Source organism: Trypanosoma grayi (assembly GCF_000691245.1).
Source record: "Trypanosoma grayi strain ANR4 Tgr_218_V1, whole genome shotgun sequence".
NCBI classification, from domain to species: domain Eukaryota; phylum Euglenozoa; class Kinetoplastea; order Trypanosomatida; family Trypanosomatidae; genus Trypanosoma; species Trypanosoma grayi.
In genome coordinates, this window is record NW_008825837.1 from 3,325 (window position 1) to 22,980 (window position 19,656).

Here is a 19,656-nt window from a genome sequence, read left to right on the forward strand (position 1 = left end):
AAAAAAAAATCACACATCACTTGGAGCAGCGTGCTACCCACCAAAGCCATCTCATCTCTCTTCACACCGCCACCCGCCCCCACCGCACGAAGCCATCCATGCGCTCTTATCTTATGTTCTTATTATCCCAAGGGCGCCGAGACGTAGAATCCATACTTTCATTCTTTTTTTTGTTTTTCGCATCCACGGAAAGCGAGCCCCCACTCCCCTCTTTATCGATCTAAAAATCCAAGTCTGGTGGGGCGGCCGCGGGCATTCAAAACCGCATGGTGGTAACAGGTTTGGGGATGTCAAATCCACCAAAACAAGAGCGAAGGAGGACGGGAGTCAGTGCAGTACTGGCCAGACCACTACAGCGTGTTGCTTTACACAACTACATACCTCTAGCTGCCATCGCTTCTTCCACGGCCACCCAACTCCCACCCACTGCCCGCAACAGCTCTAATCCCTCATGCGGCGGCAAGCCGAAGCGATTGCCGATGCGGCACACCTGGATACTCTCAAGGGTATCAGTCTGCGCCAATAATGCGCAGTGCTCGAACATACTCAGTGGTACACCGCCAAGATCATTCAGCACAGTGATCAGCTCCACGTCGCTGTTCACATGCTTGCTCAGTTCAACCACCACCTCCACTGGTACATTCTTCTGCCGGCTGAGTGGTTCTGCGCGAACCCGATCGATTCGTGGGTCGAACAGGATACGGCACTCCCCTGCATCATTTGCCACTTCAGCAATATCCGCCGCGCTCCCAGGCCCTGGTGGATGCGCACTCAAACCAGCAAATGGATACAACGAGACCATGTCGTTTGTGATCAACCAGCGTCCGGCTTCACTTTGTGATACGGTGATCACACGGGAAAAGTTGCGCTGAATCACCACGCGATCCAAACTACGCGGGTTCTCCGGGTTGTTATAACTCCACACCATAACGCCGTGAATCGTTACCACTGTTACAGGCGTTTTCATCGCCACGGTTGAGGGTCCGTCAAGATATGTGTTGTCCAGAAACGATGCACTTGCGCTGCTGTGAATGAGGTGCTTCACATCATAGTTCTTTGGGTACAACCAGTGCTCCAGCTGCAAGCAAACCTTTGTTCGACCACATGCCACAACACTCGATTTGATGCCCTGCATAAGGTTGTGGTTACTCTCCGTCTGCCTCAAGCGGAGCCCAACTATCTCGCGGATCACATTGCGCTGCTGAGACGTCACCGGCTTGCCACTCGTCGTCTTCGCCGGTAAGCTCACAGCAGCCTCTTGTGATGGCAGAGAGATTGTAAGGATAGAGTTGGGCGCGTATATGTCTGACACCGCGTCCACACCTCTTCGCACAATCTCCTCCGATGTTTCGTCCATCTCCAGTGGCTTCAGCAGGGCGCACTCTACGAACTGCAGGACATGCCTCTGCGCGTCGCTGTACTGTGAGCCCACAAACTGTGGCCATGGCAAGGCCAGCGGTGGCGCCATCATGGATTCACCGTCCAGACCAAGCAGAAATGGTATCATCTTCTTCACCCTATTGCGGTAATCACTGGCCTCGGCAGCGGGGTTCCCCGCAAGCACCAGCTCCTGAAGATTCGTAAAATTCCTTAATTCTTGTAGAGAATCCACTGCCTTAATTTCGTTCGACTCCAGCGAAATAGCCCGCAGTGAGAGGTGCAGTTCTTCCTTCTCCAGCTGATTCGCTATGTGGTAAATCGACGTAATGTTATTTCCCTTCAGCTGTAAGGCTGAAGGTGGCGGAACAATGAGTGATTTAATCGTCGTGCACAGCGCGCGGCAGAAACTCTGTGTGTTGAAGTTAATCGAACCGGCCACATCGTGTAGGTCCGGCAGTTTCTTCAGTTCACGCAGGTCCAGCATACCTGTTGCCGCGTCATAGACGCGCTGCTGCTGCTTCTCGAACACCAGCTTCAGCATCGTGGAGAGCACGTTTGTCGCTGCGTCGGTGGGTCCCTTGCCAGCAGATGCTGCGCCAATAACGCCTGACTTCCCATCCGTCTGCTGTACACGCACGTGCTTGTACATGCAGCGCGGGTTCCTGCACATACCCTTCTGGAAGTGGATGCACGGGACATTCGACGTATCTTTCTTTTTCTTGTACGGGGCCGACATCACAAGCTCTCCACGAGAAAAAAAAAGGACCCAAGGACCCCCTCCAAGCACACAACTTCGCACGGCCACACTATGTAAGAACAATACAAGGCAGAATGAACATCAAAAAAGAAGAGAAGCCAAAAGATATGACACCTATCGCACAAGAGGAGCGATCCCCAGCCCCACCTCCCCATTCTTACCTGCTCCAAGCGCGGAAAGAAATAAGGCAACGGGGACGCAGCGGGGGCCCTCGCCAAGGTAGTTAATGGACCTTACCAAGAAACTTCTAACCCATCGATTCTCTTCCCTCGTTTGTGCCTCGCTATGTGTCGCCACAGAACGGCATTCCGACACCTTCAAGTGAGGAGAAAAGAGAAAGAAGCAGCTTTATGTTGTTCATTTTTTTTTTGTGTTCTTTGCATTTCTCATTGTTTCACTCTTCCGTGTTTTTTTTTTCTTCGTGTGTGTTATCTCCATGGGCTCCGAACATTCACACGCACCTCATGTCAGACCCCCATACGAATAATGTGAATCACGCTCATTCAGCGACGTTCCCCCCATTTTCCATTCTTGACCTTCCGATGATGCCGCTGCCGGTGGGCTCTTTTCCTTGGCTCATTCTCTCTCTCTCTCTCTCTCTCTCATTCTCTCGTTCTTTCATTCTCTCACCTACAGTGCAAACTGGATGTTCATCTCCATGAACGAGCAGGGGAACGGAATGTCATACGCCTTGAGTGTGTTCGGGTGAACCACGCCAAAGCTTCCGAGACGAATCTTCTGCCCCTTGCGTTGGAGGAATATGTCCATGCAGCGGCCGGGGAAGAAGGCGCCGTCGACGCCCTTCTCCAGGGTGTACGTGTCTTCGTTACCGTCCGCCTCCGCCGATTCATCGCCCTTCCGCCGGACACCGAGTTTCACCATGACGAACTCAACAAGACCGTGAATGTCCTCGAAGCCACTGGACTCGCTGCAGCAATGCAGCGCGGCAACGTGGCGCTGGTTGCGCGCGCCGCACCGCGGGTACTCCGATGCTGGTGTGACCGCTGGCGGGAAGTTTGTCTCATTGTCTATCAGCACCACATCTGCGCACTCAAAGAAGCGTAGCGGCAGAGGATGTGACTTGTTGGCATGAAGTGTCTTGAGAATGCCTGGCATCAGCGAAGGGCGGCACACCTGAAACTCCATCGTCTGCGGGTTGGCGATGTGGACGGCCGTGTCGTTGTCCTCGCGGTTCAGACGGGTGAACGCGTCGTCGCGGGAGCACAGTGAGAACGTCAAAAGCTCCGTGTAGCCGGCGTTGGCCATCTCAATACGCAGGAGGTGCCCCAGCTTGCTGACGGGTTGCTGCGTCACATCACCCCGCGTGGTGCACTCGACGTACTTGATGTTGTCGTACCCGTAGGCGATTGCAACATCCTCCATGAGGTCCGTCGGGCCGAGCACGTCCGGCCGCGTGGGCGGCACCTCAACTGTGACAACGTCATTCTCCACCTTTTGGACGCGGTGCAACATGCGCTCGAGCAGCTTGCCGCACTGCTGCGGCGAGTCGAGCTTGATGCCGATAAGCCTCTCCACCTTTGGGACCCGCACCGATACGACGGCGGGGTCTAAGATTGGTGTCACCTCCGACGTGGTGCCGTCCGGCGCCGCCTCCTCATAGTCGACCTGCACCGCCTCCACCGTGAAAGGCTCCTCGCAGTACGAAGAGAAGGCGCACACGATTTGGTTCACCAGCACGCTCGCCTTGTAGTGGTCTGGTGCAGTGCACTCAATAAAGATGTTCTTAGTCTCCTGGCTGATACATGAAAGGTCGGAGTTGATGATGGGCGGCAGGGAGAGAATGTTTCGCGACTTGCCGTCCATCACAACAGGGTAGTGGGCGAGGTTAGATATGAGTGGGATATGCTTAGAGATGTTCCGATCCTCCTTGTAGAATTCTGCGAGGCCATCGCCGCTGCAGTCAAGCATGCGGCCCTTCTGGTTGAGCGGCACGAAGCGAATGTTCTCCTTCGGCAGAAGTGTGTAGATGAATTCGTTGTGGTTGATCTTGTCCAAGTCGTGCGTGCCAACCGACGCCAGCGTGCGACGGCGCGCGAGGCCCGAGTGCAGCTTCTCCTGGAAGTCAATGAAGCTGCGGTAGCTGCGCTCGTTGAAGCGGATGTTCTTCAGCACCGCACACACCACGTAGGCGCGCACGTCGCGCACGGACTTCTGCACCGTCATCTTGTAGAGCGGGTTGGCGCGGTGCAGCAGTCCGAAGCACGGCACCGGCATGAGGCCGAGGAAGACTTTCAGCGCCGCCGCCATGCCCTCGGTGCACTGCAGGTCGTACCTGTTGGCGGGCGTGTCGATCTTGTAGATGACCTCATCGGAGAGCTCCTTCACCTTCGTTGCGCTGGCCGTAACGCCCTGCTCGCGGCGGAACATCTCACGCTCGCTCGTGACGTCGTCGAGCTCCACGCCGAACTCGAAGCATATGTCCTCAAACTGCTCCTCCGTGTACTTCTTCCCAATGAGACTGAAAAGGTAATCGCGTGCAACAGCGAGAGTCGGCATTCCTCCTCGTTACTCTATGTTTCCTTTTCTGTTTTCTTTTTTTTTTGTTGGCCTTTTGCTTTCTTTCTCTCTTTCACACACACACACACTATCTCCTGTCTTTCACTTTGTGTAACTGCGTGTCTGTGTGTGTGGGCGGGTGTGTGCGCACTTCTTGTCGGCTTTCTTCCTCTACCTCTGTTGTTGTGCGCCAGGCAGCAGCGGCGGTGGAGAGAGGGAGAACACACAAAGACACGTCATGCACACATCACGCAGAGAGCCAGGGCACACAGACGGACAGACAGAGAGACAGACAGACACGGACGCACAGTCCCACCTGGCAAATAACGCGAAACACACATCTACACACAAGCATGCAAACTAAGGGCGGGTGTTCAAAGCAAAGTCAGCTCTCGAGCCGCAGCCACCGGCGGGCGTTCCGGCTGCACACACACACACACAGGCATCATTTCCGCTTTTTCATCTCCAGCAGCTCCTGAATACGACTGCGTATGGTGTTCTTTTCCGCGCCTTCGCAAGTGGTGGTCGTTGAGGTCGTCTCGAGCGCACGCCGCTTCGCTTCAGCAGCAACTGTGCGGTTCTGAAACCGCTCAATGCGCCGCAGCGGGTCGTGCCGCGCCTTCTGCAGCGTGTCCAACTCCTTTCGCAGCTTTGCCGCATCGGAGGTCGACATGTACCCCGTGACCACTTCGCCCTTGCCGTCGCTATTCTTTTTGCTGTTGCTCCGTGCCTCATCATCCTCGCGTGTACGCTTCCGCACATTCTTCTCATCGGCCTCCTTCTCCTCCTTTTTGAATGCCAATGTGCCGCGCTGCAGGAGTGGTGGTGTGTCGATGGCCGCCGACGCCGCCGCCGTCCCCGCGTGTTTCCCGCCTGCTACCTTCGCCTCAGCGGCGAATATGTTCTCCACCTGCCGGAACTTCGCCAGCTGCCCGCTGACGCCGTCGGCGGAGGCGGCGAGGACAAGGTCGTCGTAGCGCCGCTGTTCCTGATCGTGGCGCAGCTGCACGTCGCGCTCGGCGTCCGCCTTCTTCTGTGCCTCCTCGTCCTCCTGCCGCTGCTCCACCTTGCGCAGGTTGCGGTACGTCAGCGGGTGGAAGCTCTTGTGGCGGTTGATATCCTTCTTGTGTGAGGCGTACATTTTTGTCCCAAGTGTTTCTCTCGCGTCCGGGATGCCACGCCGCGCTACTCTTTCGTGTGTGCTTCCTTTCCTCTGGCAACAGCAGGGCGGGGGGCATGAGAAACAAACAAACCAAAAAGTGAAGACAACAAAGCGGAGCAATACCAACGCAGCAGAAGCAGCAACAACAATACGTGTGTGTGTGTGTGTGTGTGGCGGCGAGAGCGCAGCAACCGCCCACCCCTTCCACGCCCCAAATCAAACGCATGTACACAGAGCGGATGAGACGGATATGATAATACACACAAAAATAAGCGACGGATGGACGGATACGCCGCCCAACACGCACAGCTCTCTCTCTCTCTCTCCTCTCTCTCTTTCTCTCTCCACTCCACGCCCAGCGTTCGCCCTCCGCACCGTCAGGTCGGCCGGCAGAAGCGAAGCAAGGCGTTATGGAATGGTCGCGGCAGTCGAAGCGGCAGCCGCCAGCACGGCACCGCAACGCAGGACCGCAGCGCGGCATCCCCCACTCGTGCAGCAATTTTTTTTTTGTTTCTTCTTTCTTGTCTTCTCTCATTGTTCATGCCACGTCGCGGTGCCCACACGCCCCGCTGGAACAATCGCGTGTGAAGAAAGAAAGAGAAATAAAAAAAAAATCAGGAAAGGTCGCCCCGCAAACCGTCGCTAATGCCCAGCAGCACAACACCTCTGGCCGCTCTCCACCCCCCGCCCCCTTTGTGGGCGCAGCTCCGACCCACACCCACACTCCTCATATCGCTTTCTTGTTCGCAGCCAGTGCCCACACGTGCCGTATACACATATGTATATATATATATATATATACATGCAATCGTTCTCTTTATTCTCATTGCAGTCACCGCTCGCTGTTGGTACTGTATCCACACAAATACACTCACAGAAGCAGCAGCAACAACAACAACAACAACAACAACAGTATACTTGTGTTGAGCCGCTGCCCCAAAACAGCCACACGCTGTCCACACTTTCCCTCAAGGCAAGTGCTGGTGGTGCTGCGGACACCGCGCCGTCCACCGTGCCAGCGGCCGCCGGTGACGCTGTGCCACAATCACACACACACACAGACACACACGCAGAGAGAGAGAGAGAGAGGGAGAAACACAAGGCGCACCACAGACGTTTGTGCATGTGCTTTTGCTTGTGCTCCCAGGCAAGCGGTGGGTGGGGCGCCGCGTAGACGCTTCCCCACCACCACCACCACGCGCCACTGCGTGGTGTGTGTTGCGTGGCGAGCAGCCCACGCCGCGCATCCCACCAGGTGGCACACGCCCCGCGACTTTGGGTGCGCCGCCGCGCTTTGCATCACAAAGTGGTCAACACAGAAGATACGGCAGGCATTAAGGCAGGCAAGCATATGCTGGGGAAGTGTGGGGTGGGCGGAGCAGCGCGGCCACGAAAAAAAACAAAAACAAAAGGAAGGCAAAGGACTCTCGGGGCGGGAGAGACGACACAAAAAATGTCAGCGCAAGGTGTCACGCAGTTCGAGGCAACCGTCCCGGTAAAAAAAAAAAAGAGAAAGAAGTACGAAGGCCGTTAATCAGATGACATGTGTAACACTAAAGCTAACCTTTTTAGATATGAAAGTCCACGCACACTCTCTCCATCCGTCGCGCAGCCTCTCATAGGCGTTGCGTGACGGGACGAGCGATGACACGTAAAGGAGCAAAGGATGGGGAAGAAGAAAACCGGAGAAGAGCGGAGAGACGGAATAAGCAGCAAAACACACGCGGTGCTCATTGATCTATACTGCGGTAGTACCCCTTGCATGGTTCTCCTACACGGACATATGGGAACACAAGCGCCTCTACTGCTCGGCACGGGCCTTTCTAGGCACACCGCAGTGAAATCACAGCCGCACTCAACAATCATGGTTGGTATTACAGTTACTTATTTCTAATACAACACTTGCTATCCCCTGAGAAGCTCCAGCATGGCGGCGCGGTCTTCAAGTGCCTGCATCACACGTTCCTGTGGCAGGTTCGTCAGGTGCTCCGTAGCGAATGCCTGCAGATCCGCGTCGCTACCAAGGTGCTCAATTATAGTCTGCATAACTTCCGGCGTGGCCTTCGGTAGGTAGCGGCGCCGCATGGCCTCCACACGCGTCGAGTCGTTGGCGAAGAAGAGTGGTGAGCTTGGGGTCCCATTCTCATGCACCACTGTGCGGTCAGGACGCAGGAATATCATGTCGTTTTGGATTGACCACGTGGAGGTGGCATTGTCCAGCAGCAGTGTCATGGTGCGGTCAAAGAAGCAGCTGAAGAATGGCGTCACATTTTCTGGCAGCACATTAGAACCGTCGCTGTTCTTCGGAGCCCAATGCCAGAACAGCCGGCCATGGACGGTCAGCACGCACGTCGGCACCTTCATGTTATGCGAGAGGAAGGCAACATTGGCGTTTCCGTTTAGCTCGTGCGAGATACTGATGAATTTCTTTGAGCCGCCACCAATCGATTGGAGGGCCAAAGATGCCTTTGCGCGGCCGGTAGAAATGTTGCGCAGGGAGTGTACATCGCTGAAGATGTTCCGCCACTGTATGTGCTTGCGGAGTATGGCGAAATCATTGTTTATGATGTTTCGCTGGGGTGCACTCAGCATCTGGCAGTTGTGCGTCGCGTCGAGGGGCAGGCGGCGTGGGATGGGCTCCTCTGCCCGGCTCACACTGAACACTGCGGCGGGTGTGTACATGTTCACCATCGCGTCGTAGTTGCCAGCGGCAGCAGCGGCGAACATGCTGGCTTCAAGGAACTGCAGCACGCTGATCTGCGCCTCGTGGAGATTGGCGGGCAGAGGATTGGGCAGACGCAAGAGTGCGCGGTCAATCAACACGCGGTCGAGCATCATAAGCTTGGGCAGGCTCTTGGTCACTTGCGCCCTGTAGTCATTTCGTGTCGTGACGGGGTCACCCTCCAGAAGCAACTCTACGAGGCTGCCGTACTTCTTCAGCGGCCCAAGGAAGGTGAGGTCGGAAATCGGGTTGCCTGTTGCAGATATAGTCGTCACGCCATGGTGCACGTCGGCCTCCTCCAGTGCTGTCAGAAACGACGACAGCTTGCGTATGTTATTGTTGTTGAGGACAAGAATACGCAGCGAGGTCCCGATGCGATTCTTGACGACATCGGCCAGGCTCTTGCAGAAGGCCACGCTGCTGAAATCTACACTGCGCTGCACGCTGGCGAGGTCCGGAGAGTCGTGGAAGTTCGAAAGGTCCAGCATACCGTTCGCTGGACAGAAGATGGTGCCGGACGACTTTTGGAAGAGTAGATCCAATAGCGTCGTCATCACAGAAGCCGCCGCACCACCACCACCACCTACACCACCACTGTTCTTATCATTATTATTACTGTTGTTGTTATGGTTATTGTTGTTGTGGTTGTTCTTGCCTCCCTGCCAACCGCCACGTCCATTCCAACGGCCACCGCGCCCGCTTGGCGCGTTGTCGCTCTGCGACGCATGGCCACGGCCGAAGTTACCACGGCCACTTCCACCGCCGCCTCGGCCTCTGTGTTTGCTGTACGGGCGACTCATGCTTGACTCTCAGTCCTCAGCAAAAAAAAGAAGTAAACACAAGCAACCTTGCTATCAACTACAAAAAAAAGAGATAAAAGCATAAGCAAACATAAAAATGCACAGACAGAAGGCAAAGATGTACAGTATGCAGATGCTGGGCCTCCCATACCCACTTTGGTGAGGATTTGGTGAGAAACATTGTGCTTTCCTCCGGAGATAATGTAGCCATAGAGTCTTGTAGGCGTATTCGTCACTCCTGTGTCAGTTCAACTTCTCCTGCTTTGCAAAATCCATCAGCGTGGAGTCGGTGTACTGGTGGCCTGGAAGCTGCCACAGATACTGCTGCAGCCTTGCATCCAGTGGACCCCCGTACGGCGTGCTCTGGCAGCGGATCCACATGAAGATCGTCTTGCCGAGCGCGACAATCTTGCTCCAGTTCACCACGGGCACCCCGTCGGTGTTCCGCACCATCACTGTTTTCCCCTTTGACTCCTCGGTGCGGAACAGTACGCCGAGGACCGGCGCGAGGAGCGGAATCATCGGCGCCTCCATGTCGCCTGCGACGCGGCTTCTGATTGAGTGCAGGGACGATGGACTGTCTTGGGACGCAAACGGGTCCATCAGCTGCTGCAGGGCAGCCAGCTCGCCGTGCATTCCGCTGCTCAGCATGTGCTGCTGAAATTGCTTCTGATACAGACTTTCCAACGCCATTACAGCCGGATGTTGTAGGCCTTCCAATACAGCTGCCGCCACCTCGTAGTTTTGTTTGTCGTACAGAAGCCGACAAAGCTGCACACCGTGCTGCATCGAAGCCAGGCACTCCGACCACCGCTTAGGGCACACAATCACCGCCGCCATCCACCTCTGCACGTTGGAGGAAAAGTCTATGAAGCGCGTCAAATGAAACGGCACACTTATCCGCATCATCTCCTCACACCACGCATTGTCGAGTAATTCACGCACGTGAATGTTGGCGAACAGACGAAATGATAGAATACACATCTGATCTGCAAGTTCCTTGGCATCCACGCCAGTGAAGACGACTTCCACCAAAGCTGCTCTTCCTAATGTGTGAGGGAAACAGGGTGAGGGTGTATTTCGCGCCGTCTCTGTGTCCGTGTAATTCCCCCACCCCGCTACAATTGTGCCTAGCGGTTTCACTGGTACCGCCACTCGCCGCTTCCAGCCGAAACTGTGAGCCACTTCACGGGGGACGTAGTACGCCTTCTGAAGGGACTCCTCTATAAATGCAGACAACTCATTGAGGCGCAGCGCAACCTCCGCAGCCACTGTGGGAAAGATCCCTGGTCTTTGACTTGGAGGAATTGGGTTTTGCAAGAGTGTGTTGCTGCCGGTCTGCATGGAGTCCAGTAGATGGTGTCCCTCCAGTCGTTGGGCGTTAAGACTCCGCACAAATCGTTGCAGCCGCTCCAAAAGGGAGTGTGTGATGTCAGCCTCGTGATATTTGCAGTACGCCATTATGAACTGTACGATACGACGCTGCAGAAACACACTGCGGCTATCCTCTTTTAGAAACTGCTGTTGCACGAAGCGAAATAGACGAATAAGCCGCACAATCAGCACCTCAGGCATGACGAACGACGAGGAGAGGAGGATGAAGGTATTGGTGTAGTTAAAGATCGGCATCCCCGTTGCAAAGGGCGTGTCCGTCTCAACGAGAATAAGCACCTCAATGAGGAGGTCCAGCGACCCACCAAACGCCACTTTGCATGTTGGCGAGCTGTCGCCGCCTCCATTGTCTCGCCGCGCCTCGTTCTGGTCGAAGTAGTACTGGTGGTGCTGCAGCGGCTCGAGGCGATAGTCCTTCCGCCGGCAGTTGATATCGCGCCAGGGGAGGCTGTCGTTGAGCAGCTGCTCCTGACGTACCCTCTCCAGCGCCAGCAGCAGCAAGTCGTCACGGTTCAGCGAGTACGTTGGTGAGGGCACCGCTTCCACATCACGACGCTCTTCGCGTGTTACAGACGTAGCGGCCAAGCTGTGGGACTGATGTCGTCGCTGCAGGCAGCTGTCAAGCCGCTGTTCGGCGAGTGGGAGGCGTTTCTTGAACAATCGCAGCGCCTCCTTGTATCCATTGGCCGATAGATAGGATGCCACGAAACTATGAACGTCACGACCCGTATCCAATTCGCCCGAAATCTTTTTTGGCTGCGTGATACCGCCCATTGAATAGTCGTCAGATTTCGCGCTTTCCTGATCCGTGTCGCGCGTGACGGAAATCCTGCTTAGAAGAGCCGTCGCCTGATGGTACTGCTGCATTCGCCGTTGTATCGCCTGCTCCATGTCTAACACCGTCACCACAGCAGGTGGCGCATCGCGGACACCGCCTGTTGTTGCTGTTGCTGTAATTACTGGGACCGACAACGGCACACCGCCACCCGTGCTCATCTGCTGCCGGCGCATGTCGCGACTGATGGAGGCCGACGCCCACGATGACTCTTCATCCGAGGCATACCGCGGCGACCGCACGTGCGACGTCTTGGAGACGGCGACTGCGGCCACCCCACCACCACTAGCAGAAGCTCTCACCAGCGACAGCGATGGGTTGTGCTGCTGCCGGGCGACGCCGGCCCTCTCGTTGCTCATGTACGCATTTCTTAATGTACCTGGCCGCGCGACAGGCCTCAGCATGGGAGTCGAGAAGGACGGCGGCGAGTAAACAGTGGGGCTCATTGGAACGCCGTCGCTGGCGTTCGTCATACTGGGGATCTGTAGTGGTGACAGCACGAGCGCCTCATTGTCCTCGTCGCTCACAGGCGGTGGTCCAATGTCATCGTCTGACGCCAGCTGCTCGGGTGAGCGTGCCATGATTATCTGCGAACTCCGCAGCGACGCCATGCTGTCGCGGCCACCGCGCTACTCCAGCAGCGGCACGCAACAAAGGTAACAAAGAACACAATGAAAGAACGAGGGGGACCCGACTACAGTCGCCGCGCAAGCGTAGCGCACAACACGCTCACAAAGAAACGGGTGTCTCTTCCCAAGATCTAACCACAAGTATACCGTGGAAGGTTTGGCTTACACACTCCTGGAAACAGGCCAAAAACAAAGAAAAACACGGCACCTTCATATTTTCAATAAAATGGAAAGTTACCATCCGCCTCGTAGTGGAATCGGTTAAGCCCACCTTCCACATTCATAAACCGGAAGTGTGCTCCTGACGCCGATCTCCCCGCCACACAATCATCATCAGAAACATCACTCTCGTTGCAACCATTGTTGTCACCAACACCACCACCACCACGTTCACCACCAGTGCACTCGTCTGGCTGCTGTAACGGGAGAAGCATCTCGACAGCCGTCGTCGATGCAATTCCTCTACGGCACACAACGTACACATCCAGACGGCCCTTACCGTTGGTGAAATAATCCTTGATGAAACGACCCCATTCCTCCCGAAGCACACCGTCCCGTTGCCACTTATGCAAGCGGGACAGCGGCAACGGGACGGCTACCGGCAGGTGGGCCATGTCGTACTGTTCCTTCTCGCGGACATCCACAACAATCCGTTTCGGTGCAGTGTCACCCACCTGCTGGAGAGCGGCATAGAAATCCCGCGGCGAAACACGTGCGTCTGCAGGCAGAAGTCGAGCACTCAATGCCGGGCCCGATGCGCACGGCACCATCACGTACTCGGGTCGCTCCTCCGCGATTTGCTGCAGGGTTCTGTCCCTTTCCACAGCGTCACCACACGCCGGGCAGTCTGCCTTCCGCTGGCGGAGGTTAACGACGCGGACGCGGAAGCGCAGGCCATCGAAGAGCAGCATGCGGCCCGCCAACACATCGCCCGCCGCTGCCAGTATCTTCAGCGTCTCCATCGCCTGCAAGCAGCCGATGCAGCCGGGCACCGGCCCCACGACGCCCGTGTCGTTGCAACTGCCGACTGCCTCCGCTGGCGGCGGCACAGGGAAGAGGCAGCGGTGACACGGGCTGCCGCCATAGCCGTATACGGACAGCTGCCCGTCCCAGCGCATCGCACTGCCGCTCACAACAGGCTTGCGTAGCCGCATCGCCGCGTCGTTGATGAGGTAGCGCGCTGCCACATTGTCAGTACCGTCCACTACAACGTCGCAGTCATGCATGAGCTCCTCCGCGTTGCTGGCGTCGAGCTGCACCGGCAGCGCGCGTATGTTGAGGTGCGGGTCCACTGCGACGCAGGCAGCGGCCGCGCTGTCCACCTTGCGCCAACCAACACGATCGGTGGTGTGAATGACCTGCCGGTGGAGGTTGCTCATCTCCACCGTGTCAAAGTCAACAAGGCGTAGCTCGCCAACACCGGCGGCCGCAAGGAAGAGTGCGACGGTGCTGCCGAGCCCGCCGGCGCCCACTAGCAGGACACGGCCCTGGCGAATGCGCGCCATTCCTGCTGCGCCAATTCCATCCACCATCATCTGCCGAGAGAAGCGCTCGACGTCGTCCTTGGTCAGCGAACTCGCTGCAGAGACAAAAGCCGGTGTCAGCGTGGCACCACCATTTATGTTCTTCCTGTCGCTGGCGCCGTTCTTGTTGTTGTCGTTGTTGCTATTCGCAGCTCTCTGAGCCTCAGCACGGCGCCGCTCGTCCAGCCGGCACTCGAGCTCCTGCAGCTTGCGGCGTGTCGTCTCCACTTCCAACTCCAGCTCCCTCGTTCCTTCCATCTCCCGTTCAAGTCCACCACCTCTCGTTGTTGTCAGACTTCTTCTCTCTTTCTCCTTGCGTATGTATGGGTGTGGGGGTGTGTGCACGCTGCAAGATGCGGCGTCAAAGCATAGCAATAGAAAGACGACCGAGACAAGAGAAAGCACAACAAAAAAAAAGTGGCGGGCGAAACATTGCACAGAAGACCGAAGACACATAGAGGCATCGATGTGACAGTATGTATGTATGCACCCCTCACACAGGGAAGAAAAGAATGGGGGAAAACAACAACAACAACAACAGCATTTCTTTCTTCCTGCGCTTTCCTTCTCATACAGCAGCTCAACGATAAAGTGATACCCCACCAGCATCCACAGCGACGTGCTACGAAGCCAACAAACCCCCAACCCCTTGCCGTGCAGTCACCTCCATCACCGCCATCTATCTTTTCGATCGCTGGGTGGGCAAACGGAAAGCGCCACACAACACGGCCGGCAGCGTACGGTGCAAGTCGAGCAGAGGCGTGCCAGACGCCGCCGCCAGCGCGTGCATGACATGCGTGAGTGTCTCCGCCTCCGTCGGCAGAACGTCCTCGGGTTGGCGTGGCACCGCTGGCTCGGCAAAGGCACACACACGCACACGCACCGCCTGCGACAGGTGACTCATGAGCAACACCAGCTGGTCCGAGTGGAATTGCTTCAGCAGGAGCGCCAGTCCCTTCACAAATGCCTCGGAATCGACGAGGTCCTTCGGCTGCGCGGGCAGCATTGAAGCGAAGCGCTCGTCGTAGCGCATCCGTGGCACGTTGCGTAGCGTCAGTGCGAGGAGGTAGAAGACAATGACAGGAATCGGCTTCGGCGTCACGTACACCTTCGAGAGCGCATCGCTGATGCCAACGCAGTCGAGGAAGGGTGAGATGACGGCAATAACGTCACCTGGCATCGCGTGCGTGTCGGGGTTGTGGTAGTGGTGGCGCAAGTCCGTCAGCAGCCCCTCGTTCGCCGTCGAAAGCGCGGCAAAGAGGGAGCCACTGTTCAGCTTGCAGAAAGAACGCAGCTCGTTTGCAATCATGATACGCATAAGCTGAATGCGACCGATGCGCACAAGAATCTTTGTTACCTCCGCAAAGTGCGCATTGCTACTGTCGAGCGCCGCCCCGAGCTTCTCGTAGGCCTGCGTCGCGTTGGCCGGCGTGTCGCTGGCGGGGCATAGCTGCTCGCCGATCGCCGCCACATCCTCCTCCACAGGTTCCACTGCCGCGCGAATAGCCTTCAACAGCAGCTGCAGATCCTTTGCAAGAATGAAGCAGAGCAGCCGGTCAAGTGCGCCGAGGCCCATGGAACCAATCGCTTCGCAGATGCTCGTAAAGGTGCGCGTGCCAACAACTTCCTCAAGAGAATCGCGGCCGAACCACGAGCCGTATGCCGTCATAAATACAGCCCGCACGGGATCCGTCATGGCGAGGAGGTGCTGCACGATCCTGCCCAGGAAGCTGTACGCGGACCTCTCCTTGGCGCGTTGGAAGTATGGAATCGGAATGCTGTCCGACTGGTACTGTGACTTCCACGGGTACAGTTTTTTCTGCATGAAGGCGTTGCACTCCATCTCCACGTTGAAGTTGACGATGCGAGAGAACTCCTCCAGCCAGATGCGGAGACCATGCACATTCACATAGTCTTGTATGTACTCAAAGGACGCACGGATGCCGTTGAGCTTGCGTGCGAGACGGGCAAGCTCATCATCGAACGCCTTGGCCGAAAGAGGCTTCTTGCGATCAAACAACAGCGAGGCGTGTAATTCCTGTGTAATTTGCTGCACGAGTTCCTTGCGAATTCCGTCCTCCAGCAGCTGATGGGGATCTACCTGAATCACGCCCACAAGCGTGCTCTCCATCGCCAGAATGCCGCTCGCGTACTTGGCGATGTCTGCCGTGAGTGAAGAGAGCACCTGGCGGACCGCCAACTGGCTCTCGTTCCTCATCTCTTTGCGCAGCAACTTCGTTGGGCACTCGCGCAGGCCGTCAGTTAGAATGTCCATAATGCGGCGCAGCACATCGAAGATGGAGATGGGAATAATGTGCAGCACACCACGTGCAAAGGCGACGAGCTCGCCAGAGTAGTACTCCGATGTGGTTTCCAGCGCCACCAAGAGACGCACGTCATTCTGCGCTCCTTGATCAATGCGGTTGCATGGCAGCTCGAGCATAGACGCCAGCTTCACGAAGACGGCGCGCATCTGCACAGCAAGATCCGGCCGCTGCTTGATTTTCATCTGAATGGCCTCCACAAAGTAGCGGTACGTGGCCATGCGCTCCCACGCATATGACAGGTCGCCAACAGTGGCGATGGTGATGAGCACCTTGTTCTCAATGTTGATGTAGCGTATCATCTGCCGCAGGAGAAACCGCGTGTCCTGCACGAACTGCACAACCTGCAGATTGCTGTCAATCTGGTGGAATTCCTGCACGCTTTCAAGCGCCTTCATCAACTTTTGAATTTTACGGCTGGCAACTATGCTGTCGGCGTACTCGAGCCCCTTTATGCGCTCCGATATTTCTGCAAACCACGCCTCCAGCTGCGGGTCACGTACATTGTCGCTGAGCACATGTTCCCCGGAGAAGAATGTCGACAACTTCGACATCTTCATCGCTCCTTCCTCCCGTGAGGCCTCCCACATGGCACGTTTCTGCTTCAGCAGGGCGGTAAACATGGCGCGCAGCGTAAACTCCAGCTGTGCGGTGCGCAGCAGCAGTGTGATGATGTCGTCCTCTGTGACGCCGCCCGCCACCATCTCATACGCGCGCCTATACTTCTCGAGGTAGCGACTGCAAGGCCCGTTTCGGGTGGTGTGCAGGATGAACCAGCGCAGCACCACGTTGGCCTCGCGGATACGGGGCAGCAGAACGGAGTGAATGTTGTCCAGCACGTACTGCTCCGTCAACACGCCCTCCCGCAGCACCTCCCCAATGGATGTGTTGAGGCTCGACATGCTGCCGCGCATCCTCTCGAGGTGGTACGCTATGTTGTCCACCGCAACAGTGCCGCTGATGGCCGCGCTGGCCGCCTTGAAGTCCCGCCAGGCGATGGTGAGGTCCACCGTGAAGCCCATGTAGTAGTTGATGACCCAGTTGTCGGCAAAGTGCTTGTCGACAATTTCCCGCATGACAGGGCCCTCGTGGTGGAGCATCTCTGGCCGGAAGAACAGCAACACATAGAGTGCGGCCCCCTGCAGCGCAAGTGCCGCACTGCGGTGCTCCGGTGCGGGGAAGTTGTACGCCATCTGGTAAATGTCGTCGGAGCGGATGCGCCCAATAACCATGCCAACCACTTCCTTGTCGATGGGGACGCGGTTGAAGTACGAGACCGGGTAGCACTCCGGAAGCGTCTGGTCGAACTCGTACCCAGTCGTGCGGCACAAGTTCGTCACCTCCACCATGTTGGGCTCGCCAGCGCCCTTGTAGCGAATGTAGCTCACGAGAAGGTTTTCCCGCGTCTTGCCCCCGACCTTGTAGTCCAACAGGAGCAGCATTACGCCGTAGAGGTGCAGAATTTCACACAGCAGCTGTTTGCCGTCAATATTCACCAGAATAGACTCGAGCGTCTGCGAGATGTACATGCCCTCGCGTATCTCCTCAATGAAGCGGTTCAGCTCCATCACGTAGCCATACACACCGCGGAACAGTTTGAAGAAGCGATCAAGGAGCTCCATGTGGGTCTTGGCGAAGATCTCGTCCTTCTGCAGCAGCTCAATGGAATCCTGGATTTTCTTCTCGAACTCGTCCTGCGCCTTGAAGTAGCGGAAGTCGCTGATGAGAGGAGCGTACTCTGTCTCCTCAGGGCGGATGAATTCACGCGGGATATGTGCGGAGAGACGCAGGATCTCCGCAATGATGGTGCTTCCGCGTGCGGCCAACTGCAGGGCGTTCTGGCCGCAGTCGTCGTCGAGAAACTCGGAGCGGTGCCGCTTCCACTTCTGCCGGCTCATTGCTGCTGCTCCACAACCCCAAGGCGCTACGGTCTCTTCGCCACGTTCCTCTCCTGTTGTTTCCCAGTCTCCGCACCACTGGTAAGCGAGAGGCATCACAGACAAAAGAAAGAAGGAGCGAGAGAGAGAGAGAGAGAAAGAGACGTTGCGGGGTCAGCACAGCACAGAAACAGAAACACACACCCACATGCGCGGAGATGCGTGCACAGTAGCAACCAAGCGAGTGTATCGTTGAATGGCAAGACGTTGAGGGGCAGCTTTGGCGCTCCTGCAACGCAAACTGTGTATGTGGGGTCTATGCTTTGCAACAATAGAGAAATGGTCCTCCCCACCTCTCTCTCTCTCTCTCTCTATATATATATATACGGAAATGTATAATGGCGCAATGCGTGGCGCAGCGGTCGGCCGATACTTACCGTCAGGCGACCGCATCGGAGTACTCTGCGTCCGCCGACACGTCGATGCTCGATTGGCCGTTCACGCCACTCACCTCGTCGGCGTCTGTCCAGCCGCTTCCGTCGTCAGCGTCGTCGCGTTCATCAGCGTCCTCCTCATCGTCGTAGTTGTAGGCAGATTCGCCGCCAAAGCGGCACTGCAAGAGTGTCTCCAGCATGCCCCAGTGATAATCCGCCTTCCCCTCAACCGGCTCTGTTGCATCAGCATCCTTCTCGTCGCCCTCCTCCGCCCAAACAGACTTTGGCCGTAGCTGCCGAAAGAGGCTTAGCTGCCGCTCTTTCCACTCCAACTGGGCCACAAGGTCGTCAGCAGCGTACTCCCTCAGTGCGGTGGAATGCGACGGCCTATCTGTCGCAACATCGCTTGGTGGTGCAGACGCAGCGACCTGCTCACTACGAGGTGGCAACACAACATCGGCAGCGATAGCAGCAGACTCCAATACACCCACGTCTTGTCCCGTCGCCCGCAAGACGCATTCTTGAGATGTCTCACTATCACTGCTGTGCACCTTCTCCTCTGACGCCTGAGTGTCGGTTGCTGTAGTCTCTGTCTCATCAGCGGCGTACAGGGGAGAGAAGGCTGATGGGTGCACCGACTCCAGCGCCTTTACACGGCGTGGCTTCCCCTCGTGCATGTCACACTCGAGCGCATCGAGCGCGCTCTCTTCGGAATCGGTCTCATCATGATTGCTGCTGCTCCCTCCGTAGTGGCGCCGCACCGCCGTGTCGGACGCTGTTGTGGAGGAGGCCGGCATCACCGACGACACATCGGCGTCGTCGGGATCCGACGCTGCAGAGGATACGGCGACAGCGTCATCTTCGACACTGACGGAGTCCGGCGTACCGCTCAGCTGCTCGTCCAGCACGCTTTCAACGGAAGTGGTGGCAGCGGAGGAGGAGACCGGCGCGATTTCCTCCGTGATAGGCGCCGTGGCCGCATCGTCGCTCGGCAGCGGCACGCCGTCCGCTAGAATTTCGTCGATATCGCTCGCACCCGCAAGGGCCTCTGCGAAGTCGCTCTCTGCCTGCGCCCAGCTCAAGTCGCCCGCCACCTCGTCGAGGATGTCGCCACCACTGCTGCTGCCGCCGCCGCCCACGCCGTCGTCCTGCAGCTCATCGAGCACCGCGTCGTCCATCATCGCGTCGGAGCCGGCCGCTGCGGCGCTGACGTCATCGGCGATTCCATCGCTGCTGCTCCCGTCACCCCAACTAAGTGACGCAGCGGTGGCGACTTCGTCCATCACGTCAGTGTCGTTGTTGTC

At 56.9% G+C, this 19,656-nt stretch overlaps 8 protein-coding genes across 8 annotated transcripts; all 8 read right to left on the minus strand.

The window, feature by feature from the left end:
• Positions 1–373: 373 nt before the first annotated feature.
• DQ04_02181010 (nuclear RNA export factor 1/2) lies at positions 374–2,116 on the minus strand (the record flags this gene model as incomplete). Its single annotated transcript, XM_009311603.1, has 1 exon — positions 374–2,116. One exon carries the CDS (start codon positions 2,114–2,116, stop codon positions 374–376), a length of 1,743 nt encoding a protein of 580 aa, XP_009309878.1.
• A 651-nt stretch (positions 2,117–2,767) lies between these two features.
• On the minus strand, positions 2,768–4,654 carry DQ04_02181020 (putative target of rapamycin kinase (TOR) kinase 3; the record flags this gene model as incomplete). The annotated part of the gene is made up of 1 exon (XM_009311604.1): positions 2,768–4,654. The coding sequence occupies one exon, from the start codon at positions 4,652–4,654 to the stop codon at positions 2,768–2,770; it is 1,887 nt and encodes a 628-aa protein (XP_009309879.1).
• A 445-nt stretch (positions 4,655–5,099) lies between these two features.
• Positions 5,100–5,795, minus strand: DQ04_02181030 (hypothetical protein; the record flags this gene model as incomplete). Its single annotated transcript, XM_009311605.1, has 1 exon — positions 5,100–5,795. One exon carries the CDS (start codon positions 5,793–5,795, stop codon positions 5,100–5,102), a length of 696 nt encoding a protein of 231 aa, XP_009309880.1.
• A 1,926-nt stretch (positions 5,796–7,721) lies between these two features.
• DQ04_02181040 (nuclear RNA export factor 1/2) lies at positions 7,722–9,338 on the minus strand (the record flags this gene model as incomplete). Its single annotated transcript, XM_009311606.1, has 1 exon — positions 7,722–9,338. One exon carries the CDS (start codon positions 9,336–9,338, stop codon positions 7,722–7,724), a length of 1,617 nt encoding a protein of 538 aa, XP_009309881.1.
• Positions 9,339–9,581: 243 nt separating this feature from the next.
• Positions 9,582–12,176, minus strand: DQ04_02181050 (hypothetical protein; the record flags this gene model as incomplete). Its single annotated transcript, XM_009311607.1, has 1 exon — positions 9,582–12,176. The coding sequence occupies one exon, from the start codon at positions 12,174–12,176 to the stop codon at positions 9,582–9,584; it is 2,595 nt and encodes an 864-aa protein (XP_009309882.1).
• Positions 12,177–12,412: 236 nt separating this feature from the next.
• DQ04_02181060 (putative ubiquitin activating enzyme) lies at positions 12,413–13,975 on the minus strand (the record flags this gene model as incomplete). Its single annotated transcript, XM_009311608.1, has 1 exon — positions 12,413–13,975. One exon carries the CDS (start codon positions 13,973–13,975, stop codon positions 12,413–12,415), a length of 1,563 nt encoding a protein of 520 aa, XP_009309883.1.
• Positions 13,976–14,396: 421 nt separating this feature from the next.
• On the minus strand, positions 14,397–17,939 carry DQ04_02181070 (WASH complex subunit strumpellin; the record flags this gene model as incomplete). Its single annotated transcript, XM_009311609.1, has 1 exon — positions 14,397–17,939. The coding sequence occupies one exon, from the start codon at positions 17,937–17,939 to the stop codon at positions 14,397–14,399; it is 3,543 nt and encodes a 1,180-aa protein (XP_009309884.1).
• Positions 17,940–18,357: 418 nt separating this feature from the next.
• Positions 18,358–19,635, minus strand: DQ04_02181080 (putative RNA-binding protein; the record flags this gene model as incomplete). Its single annotated transcript, XM_009311610.1, has 1 exon — positions 18,358–19,635. One exon carries the CDS (start codon positions 19,633–19,635, stop codon positions 18,358–18,360), a length of 1,278 nt encoding a protein of 425 aa, XP_009309885.1.
• Between the last annotated feature and the right edge of the window lie 21 nt (positions 19,636–19,656).